Consider the following 8,230-nt stretch of genomic DNA (forward strand, 5'->3'; position numbering starts at 1 on the left):
GAGGACGGGGTGCTCTCCGCGAATGGGGGGGTGCTGTGTGCGGGGTCCCGAGAGGAGGCGCCCGGGCTCGGGGCGCGGGACGGGGAGGCCGGGGGGGCGTGGGCGAGGAGAGGGGGGGCGACCCGGGGGAGCGGGGGGGGAAAGAGGGGGAGGGACTTGATTGAGGAGGAGGCGGTGGGGGGGGAGGGTGGAGAGGAGGGGGGCGTGTCTGGGGAGATGGGGGATCGGGGGGGGCGGGTGGAGGAGGGGGCGGTTCGTCGAGTGGGGCGGGGGGTGGGGGTGGGAAGCGGCCCCCGAGGGGCAAACATCGTAAAACAAGCAATCAGAGGAGGGCTGCCCGGCGTGAGGGGTGGGCGGCCGGACTCGGGCATTAAGAGTGTGATGGGGAGGGGACGATGGGGGGGACGCAGACGAAAAGCTGGCGAGAGTCTCGGGATACGTTGTTCGCTTCTGTAGTACGTGTCAAAGTTGCTATGCCTGCCTTTTTTCACCTGGAAGAGCCCCCGCTCCTCCTCCCCCCCCCCCTCCCCCTCCTCCACCGGGCCCGGTCCGGCCGACACGGCGCACGTTACACTCTCGGGGGCCCCGGTCCCCTGCAGGTGAGGGAAAGGCACAACTCAGAACGATGGGCTTGCCCATCCCGGAGTGGTTCGATCCCACATAAACCCGAGACGGTGACGGGAAGCGTCGCTGCGATCTCAGGCCCAGTGAGGCAGTGCAGGGCTTGCGGACCACTCCTCCCTGCTTCTCTTCCCGGGAGCAGCTGTTGAAGCGGCAGACACGTCCGTTTTTCCCATCGCTGTCCATGCTCACACCCGCCCTCGAGCGGGCCGAGGCCGCGGTTGACGCCGCGTATGCGCTGCACGACGAGTCCTACGCTCCGCCTGCTGACCGGCTCGCGGCGATGCAGGCCGCGCGCGCCGAGGCGGAGGCTGTCATCGCCTCTGCGGCCTCGCTCGCCGGGCAAAGCAAAGACAGCGCGGTCGAGGCGCGGCTGCAGTACCTGCGCGGCAAGGCGGCGACGTGCGGCCCGGACGGACGCGGCTCGGCCGAGGCGGAGCAGCTGCTCGCCGTCGCCGTGAAGCTCGACCCGTCGCTCGACGGCGCCTGGAACGCCATCGGCGAGTGCTACTGGCAGCGCGGCGACCTGGAGGCCGCGCGCGGCTGCTTCCTCGGCGCGCTCGCGCACAGGCGGTCGGCCGCGTCGCTCTGCCACCTCTCGATGCTCCTCCGCCTCATTGCGCGCCGCTCGGCTCCGGACGAGGCGAGGGCGGGTGTGCTCGAGTCGCTCTCCCTTTCCTAGACCTTTCCTAGACCTTTCCTAGACCTTTCCTAGGCGAGGGCGGGCGTGCTCGAGTCGCTCTCCCTCGCGCGCGAGGCGGTGCGTCTCGAGGCGTCGCAGGGCGCCTGGTTCTCGCTCGGCAACGCGCAGCTCGCCGTGTACAACACGTGCACCGCCGGCTCCGAGGAGCTCCACCGCGCCGGCAAGGCCTTCACGCAGGCCTGCTCGCGCCTCGCGCCCCCCGCCTCGCGGCCCCGCCTCTAGGAAAGGTCTAGGAAAGGTCTAGGAAAGGTCTAGGCCTCGCGGACCCGCCTCTCGCTTCACGCCCCGCGCTCACGCCTCCGTCCCACGCCCTCACGTGCAAGCCAACCCTGCAGGCTTCGCGGGTGGGCGGCGGCTCCTCCGAGGGAGCGATGGGCGCCGACCTCGCGATGAACCACGGCCTCTCCCTCTTCTTGCTCGAGGCGCTCGAGCCCGCGATGGAGGCCTAGACCTTTCCTAGACCTTTCCTAGACCTTTCCTAGACCTTTCCTAGGCGCTCGAGCCCGCGATGGAGGCGTACGCCACCGCTCACTCGCTCGACCCGTCTGTCGGAGCGGACCGGATGCGGCACGAGGTGTGGGAGTACTCTAACCCCAACCCCAACCCTACTAACCCTAGCCCTAACCCTAAACCCTAACCCTAACCCTAACCGGGTGCGGCACGAGGTGTGGGAGTACGCGCGCCGCGTCTCGGACGCCCTCGGCGCGAGCGGCGGCGGAGGCGGGCTCAAGCAGCGCCGTGTCCCCCTCCCGGAGCCTCCTCCACCCTCGGCCGCGGAGGACACCCACCCGCGCGCGGACGTGCAGCAGCTGCGCGCCGGCGACAACCCGGGCGTGCGGCTGCGGCTGCGGCTCCTCGCGCCGCTGCCCGAGTCGCCGCAGCGGCTGCACCGCTCCTTCGCCGCCGCAGACCGCTCCGGCGCCGTCGTCGCGCTCGCGCTCTTTGGCCACAACCTGCCGCCGGCGCTGCGAGGCTAGCCCTGGCCCAAGCCTCCGTTTCTAGCCCCAGCCCTCGCCCTAGCCATCGCCCTAGCACCAGCCGAGAAGGCCACCTAACATTGCCTTCCCTCACCCCACCTTAGGCCCGGCGGCAAAGGGCGCCACCGTGGAGGTGGAGGCGCCGTCGCTCGTGCGTGCGAGCTGCGAGCCGCCGGTCGGCGGCGGCGAGGGGCAGCGCGTGGCCTACGACTGTCTCCTCTCCTCGTGGTCCAGCCTGCGGGTAGTGAGCGCGTGATGGATATGACATTGGCCGTGCGACACTTTCTTATCGTGCCTTTTGTAGTGCCAGTCCGAGCCAGTCTGCTGTGAGAGGCGCTTGTATAGTAAAATTCTTACCAGAGACAAAGAAAACTCCGCGCCGAACCACATAAAACACACATACACACACATATGCCACCATGCCGCGCCGCGCTCCTCGTGGCAGCAGCCTGCCAACTCGCCGGCGCGCAGTTCGGCAACCTGGCGGTGGATTGGGGCACCGATGGGTCCGCGAAGTTGAGCAGCAGCAGCAGCAAGGTGGCGTCGACCGCCAAGGTGGTGGCGGGCGAAACGCGCAGAACCAACCTCGCGGAGCTCGCGGCGCAGGGGGTCGGCAGGCTGAGAGAAGTCGTCGAGTCCTTTGAGATGGGCGGGTGCGACGCGTGCACTGCAGACGGTCACTGGGTGGCCAAGGCGCGCGAGCCTGACCCGCCCTCGCCCGCGCGCACTCGCCTTCGAGCAGGGCGCGCCTGCGGTCGCAGGTGAGGCAGTGCATCCTCGAGATGCAGACCAAGCAGCTGCGCTCTCAGCTGCAGCTGCGCGGTGTCCCGTGCGAGTCGTGCACTCAGCGCGAGCAGTTCATGGACAAGCTGCTAGACCACGTGCACCTCCCGGTGGTGAACACTGACACGTGAGCCGCCTCGGCCCGCTGCTGCAGAGGCCTGGGGCTCCCCTCAGTCGAGCTGTGCGAGCGCGAGGGAGCGACAGCGAGTGAAAGCGCGAAAAAGAAAGCCGCTCAAAAAGCCTCTGCATATACACCCCAGGGAGGACCAGGCGCTCTCGATGGACTTGGCCCTCTGCACACAACCTCTCGACTCTTAACTATATTGTGCTATTGCGCCACCGATGGCCCGCCTTCTAAGGCATCGCCCAGCCCCCCGGTTCCTCGGGGCGTGGGCCGACCCCCCACGTGCGCCTCGCGGGGTCGCGATACCGCCCGAGAGCATACTCTGGCACGTTCGACCACGAAGTGACTCCGCGAGCGGCGGCGTCGTACGCGTCGGGCCCGAGGGGCGTGGAGACGAAGCCGACACGCTCGAGCCGGGGGCCGAGGTGCAGCCGCTCGTCGGCAAAGAAGGCGTGCGGCAGCTTTGCGCCGGGCGGCAGCTCGCTCGCGCTTGGCAGCGAGAAAGCGAGCGCACACTCATAGTCCGTCCCTTCCAGCGGGCTGCGGCTGGGAGGGACGGCAAACCCGTTGTGGGCACCAAACCCGTTGTAGACAAAGTGGACGCGAGCGCCGGCTCTGCAGCGGGGTGGGGCGGGCGAGAGCGGGCACGGCATTCAAGGTTCGAGGCCCAACTGCCGGCGCATCTCGGCGCATCTCGGCGCATCTCGGAGTGAGGCACAGGCCTGCGGACCACCATGTCATCGAAGGCGAGGACACAGCAGTGGTGGCCGGGACCGCGCTCGAGGTATGCATGCCTGCGCCATGCGGGATGCGACCCGAGATGACCCGAGATGACCCGAGATGCGCCGGGGATTAGCCGGGCCCGCGCTCGAGGCACGCGCGCCTCAGACGGAAGTGCGTGGGCGTGACACGGAAGAATGGCGTGAAAGCCGCCCGGACGAGGGGCGCGCGCCGTTTCGGGCGCGCGATGTGGTTCCGATGTGGTTGCACTCGGCGGCTCCCGGCGACTCCCGGCGGCTCCCGGCGACTCTCGGCTAGTCTCGCCGCTTCGGGCGTGCGATGTGGTAGCCCGTGGTGAGGACCTGGCCGTGACCAAGGTACGCGCGGCGGCGGGCGACGGCGGGGACGGAGACGACGAGCGCGGTGCTCTCTGCGGGCCGCAGGTCGCGCTCCCCGTACGCGTCGACGACAACCTCGATGAAACAACACTCTGCCTTGGTACAGCCAGGGAGAGCGACGTGCAACTAACCCCTCCTCGCATCGACGGCCACCTCGACCTCGCGCCGCGCGCGGTTCCAGGCGACGAGCTGCAGCCGCGCCTAATCTCGGCCCACCTCGGCTCACCTCGACGCATCTCGGCTCACCTCGGCTCATCTCGGGAGATGGGCAGGCGAGCTGCAGCCGCGCCTCGTAGTGGGCCTGCGCGGCGCCGCCCATTGCCCTGCCCGAGTGCTTCCACCTCGAGGACTGGCCGTCGACCGCGACCGCCCACATGCCGCCTGTGCGCGTGGAGGTGTGACGAGGGTCGGACGAACCAGTCTCACGAACAGCTCCCGCTCTCTTCTCCCGCGAGGGATGGTGTGATTGAGAGGGTCCACAAGTCCGCCTGCCGCGTTGTCGCTTGCGAGCAGCGCACGCCAGCCCCTCTTCAGGTTGCCGGGTAAAAAGCTGCCGCTTCGCTGCGCCGCGGCAATCGTGGCGGGAGGGTACCGCCGCCGCGCGTGCGCCTCGTACACATCCTGAGCGACAAAGCGCCACTCGCGGCACACAGCGAGCGCAGACAGGTCGCGGCAGGCGCAGTGCTGCCCGAGAATATGCACGAGCAGCTCTCGCGGGAGTGCTTGCATTTCTCCCGTGAACTCGGTAGCCTCGAGCAGATCCGAGCCCTCGGCGGCCTCCGCGCGAGTGATTGTGCCCTCACTCTCCTCGGCAACTTCGCTCTCCTCGGCAACTTCGCTCTCCTCGGCAGCTTCGCTCTCCTCGGCAGCTTCGCTCTCCTCGGCAGCTTCGCTCTCCTCGGCAGGTTCAGAATCCTCTTCGACGGTGCGGATGCTACAAACTGAGAACGCCATTATGCCGTCCCGGGAGCTCGTTCGCTCTGTCAGTGGCTCCATGGTCCGGGCTGGTGTGGGAGGAAGCGAGCGGCTGTCCAGCGAGGTGGCCTCGTTGCCCTCGACGACCGTCTCGGCCAGAACACTGACCGCCCTGGATACAAGCCTCTCTCACAGCACACTGGCACGACAAGGGCGCTGACTGGCGCGGCCCGGCACACACCGGCACAAGAAAAACGTCGGCAACTTGAACCGACCGCCCGCCGTCGCCCGCCACGACCCGGCCACGCAAGCAAGCTGCCAGGTGCGGTCAAAGAGCCCGCCTGCCTGCACCCCGCAGAATGCGCGGCGTGACGAGTCCCTCCTGCAGCGAGCCGCCGGTGGTGCCATTCGATGATGACGACGACCCCATCGAGGCCGCCGCTTCCGACATGCTCCACTCGCGATCGCGCCTTGCGGGAGTGGAGGTCCGCAGGCTCAGGATGGAGGAGCGGAGAGTGGTGCTGGCAGAACCGCGGCCAGACGGGATATCGCCCACGGTGCCCATTGCACCGCCGGCCAGCGACGACCCATTTGAGCTCGGTGACTTCATGGCCACTCCGGCACGCCGTGCTCCCGACCAGCCGAGCGGGGCCAAGGGTGCCGCTGCCCGATCGACTCGTCCGACCTCGAGCACTCAGCGCTCTGCTTCTCAGGCTTGCAAAGCCGGGATCCACAGAGGTGTGCACTTCGGCAAGCTGCAAGATGAGTCGAGGACAGATCTGCCACGTGCACCCGCTTGCTGGCTTCCGAGAGGCAAACCCTCTGCCCTCTCCGGCTTCGTGCTCGTGGGACTCGTCCTCCTGTTCGTCACCTCTTCCCAATCGCCGCCACCGCCGCCGCCGCCGCCGCCGCTCTTGCCGCCGCCGCTCCCGCCACCGCCCCCGCCGCCGTCGCCCCTCCCTCCTTCCTCACCCGCGCCGGCGCCGCCTCCCTGGCCAGAGCCGCCGCCGCCGCCACCGCTGCCTCCCTACGGCGGGATCGTCCGCGGGGACGACAGCCCGATCAGTACGAGGCAGTGCCTGAGCCTCATCAACCGCCAGCCGCGGCTGCGTCTAGTGCAGCTGCCGTCCTCCCCGCCGCTGCTGTGGTGCCCGACGCCACGCGCGGGCACCACGACCACCGAAGGCCTCTTTGCGCACGTGTTCAACCGCACGCGCTGCCGGACGTGTGGAGCGTTCCAGTTTTCCGACGTCCTCGTGCAGGATCTCACCCCAGCGGAGCACCAGCGCGTGTGCATGCAGCCCGGCGTGAGGAGCTTCACCACGATCCGCAACCCATTTGACCGTCTCATCTCAGCCTTCATCTGCAAGGTCGTGCTCGCGCAGGCGCCAGCCAATTGTGGCGGCGGCGGGGACGCCAGCCTAATGGTTCGGCGCGAGACACCCGGCAGGCGCGGCGCCAGGGTGGTGGAGGACGTCTCGTTTGATCAGTTTGTCCGCACGATTGTGCGGCGAGGAGCCAGCGCGCTGGAGGCCAACGTTCACTGGCGGAGCGCGAGTGCGCTCTGCGGCCCAGAGTCGATGCCGTATTCCCTCGTTGGCCGCGCGGAGTCCCTGGAGGATGCCCTCGCCACCGTTGGCCGGTGGCTGGGCTGGCCGAGCCAGTGGGTGGAGGAGGCGATGGTCCGCGAGTGGAGCAACCCCTGCGCCAAGGACGAGTTTTGCTCGGAGAGGTACCTGGCGCGCTTTGTCAATGCGACGCGGCTGGAGACGAGGCAGCGCTTCTTCTCGGACCCACAGACGCGCGCGCTCGTGGAGGCGGCCTACGCCGCCGACCTGGCGCTCGGGGGGTACGACTTCTCGGACGGTGGATGACGGCCCCCGTCGTTGCTTTGAGGGCGTGTGTTGAGGTCGCGGTAAGGTTAACTTCTCCACACACACGAAGTGTGTCGTGGGGGGGGGCGTGTTCGTGCTAATTTGCCGCGATTGTTTTCTTTTTTCGCGCGTGCGGATCACGCTGGGTGACAAAGAGGTGCTCTGGCGGCGAAGTAGCAAGTTGACCGACCCACACACGAATTGCTCGAATGGCCACGCGGCTTTCCAGCGCGCGGCAGCATATCCGATCGCGACGCTCGGAGGGTCGCCTATCGCAGTGGTGGCGGAAACAAGCACGACGTGCGATGAGGCCAACGCTCGTATGCAGCAGCGCATATCTCGCATCAGAGGCTGCAGAAACCATTTTGTTCAGCAAACGTGCATGATCTCGCTCGCTCAAGGTGGGTGTAAAATCGGCTCCAGCCGCCGTATGAGCCCGCAGCGCCTGAGGCGTATCGCGTATCGTCGTCGCTCCCCAATCTGTCGGCAGTGGTCCACCTTCAGGTGTATATTCGTGCGAGCCAGAGGGCCCAACTTCAGAATCGTGCTTTTTTGGGTTACATGTAGGGACGAGCGCGAAGGACCGATTGCGGTGAAGGACCGCAGGTTAGGGACCGATCGCCGCCGCTCACGCCAGCGGACGGTCTTCGTCAGTGATGTTAGCTACGCCACCGTCTACCTCGTGCGCAATGCGCTCGCCGGCATCGAGCGAGCAACGTGTTCGACCGAGCGGCTTGCTGTGCGGACGGCTTCTTGTGGCTCTCGTCGAGAGCGTTTTGCGGCCCGGCGGGTGGGAGAGCATGTGTCGTCTGATGTGTCACTGTGTACGTCATATCAGTCTTGATAACAAGTACGGTCGATCCGTCAAAGCGATACACTCGTCACGATCACGTTGGACGGCTTGCACAGAGCTCTGTGCCGGCACGCATCAGGAAGACCGCCGTACGGCAAGAAGAGCTCGATGGGGAGCGAGAACCGTCAGAGGTGCTCACGGAGGTTTCGGAAGTCCGCCATGGTGCGGACAGTTCCCCCCAGGTTTGACTGCGTAGGTGCGCACAACTCGCTGAGTCCGCTACACTCTGTTCTGCGCCTATCGTCTGGGGACCGCCCATGCC

General features: G+C 67.5%; 6 protein-coding genes across 6 annotated transcripts in view; 4 read left to right on the forward strand and 2 right to left on the reverse strand.

The window, feature by feature from the left end:
- Nucleotides 1-795: 795 nt before the first annotated feature.
- Nucleotides 796-2,634, forward strand: EMIHUDRAFT_438351 (hypothetical protein). The gene is made up of 6 exons (XM_005760793.1): nucleotides 796-1,264; nucleotides 1,337-1,501; nucleotides 1,660-1,746; nucleotides 1,818-1,898; nucleotides 1,990-2,296; nucleotides 2,406-2,634. Exons 1-6 carry the CDS (start codon nucleotides 806-808, stop codon nucleotides 2,555-2,557), a joined length of 1,251 nt encoding a protein of 416 aa, XP_005760850.1. The 5' UTR covers nucleotides 796-805; the 3' UTR covers nucleotides 2,558-2,634.
- A 47-nt stretch (nucleotides 2,635-2,681) lies between these two features.
- EMIHUDRAFT_438352 (hypothetical protein) lies at nucleotides 2,682-3,323 on the forward strand. Its single transcript, XM_005760794.1, has one exon. The coding sequence runs from the start codon at nucleotides 2,713-2,715 to the stop codon at nucleotides 3,064-3,066; it is 354 nt and encodes a 117-aa protein (XP_005760851.1). The 5' UTR covers nucleotides 2,682-2,712; the 3' UTR covers nucleotides 3,067-3,323.
- On the reverse strand, nucleotides 3,294-4,171 carry EMIHUDRAFT_438353 (hypothetical protein). The gene is made up of 2 exons (XM_005760795.1): nucleotides 3,931-4,171; nucleotides 3,294-3,823 (listed from the first exon to the last, which is right to left on the reverse strand). The coding sequence occupies exons 1-2, from the start codon at nucleotides 3,998-4,000 to the stop codon at nucleotides 3,399-3,401; spliced, it is 495 nt and encodes a 164-aa protein (XP_005760852.1). The 5' UTR covers nucleotides 4,001-4,171; the 3' UTR covers nucleotides 3,294-3,398.
- Nucleotides 4,172-4,242: 71 nt separating this feature from the next.
- On the reverse strand, nucleotides 4,243-5,280 carry EMIHUDRAFT_217607 (hypothetical protein; the record flags this gene model as incomplete). The annotated part of the gene is made up of 2 exons (XM_005760796.1): nucleotides 4,243-4,422; nucleotides 4,807-5,280. The coding sequence occupies 2 exons, from the start codon at nucleotides 5,278-5,280 to the stop codon at nucleotides 4,243-4,245; spliced, it is 654 nt and encodes a 217-aa protein (XP_005760853.1).
- A 320-nt stretch (nucleotides 5,281-5,600) lies between these two features.
- Nucleotides 5,601-7,115, forward strand: EMIHUDRAFT_106126 (hypothetical protein; the record flags this gene model as incomplete). Its single annotated transcript, XM_005760797.1, has 2 exons — nucleotides 5,601-5,898; nucleotides 6,241-7,115. The coding sequence occupies 2 exons, from the start codon at nucleotides 5,601-5,603 to the stop codon at nucleotides 7,113-7,115; spliced, it is 1,173 nt and encodes a 390-aa protein (XP_005760854.1).
- A 430-nt stretch (nucleotides 7,116-7,545) lies between these two features.
- EMIHUDRAFT_217609 (hypothetical protein) overlaps nucleotides 7,546-8,230 on the forward strand; it is a gene marked incomplete at both ends in the record, with an annotated part of 1,456 nt that continues 771 nt past the window's right edge. The window contains 3 exons of the mRNA XM_005760798.1: nucleotides 7,546-7,607; nucleotides 7,683-7,937; nucleotides 8,048-8,120. Of these exons, the coding sequence (XP_005760855.1) occupies nucleotides 7,546-7,607; nucleotides 7,683-7,937; nucleotides 8,048-8,120 (390 nt within the window). The remainder of the gene's footprint in view (nucleotides 7,608-7,682; nucleotides 7,938-8,047; nucleotides 8,121-8,230) is intronic.

Source organism: Emiliania huxleyi (assembly GCF_000372725.1).
Source record: "Emiliania huxleyi CCMP1516 unplaced genomic scaffold EMIHUscaffold_74, whole genome shotgun sequence".
NCBI lineage: Eukaryota > Haptophyta > Isochrysidales > Noelaerhabdaceae > Emiliania > Emiliania huxleyi.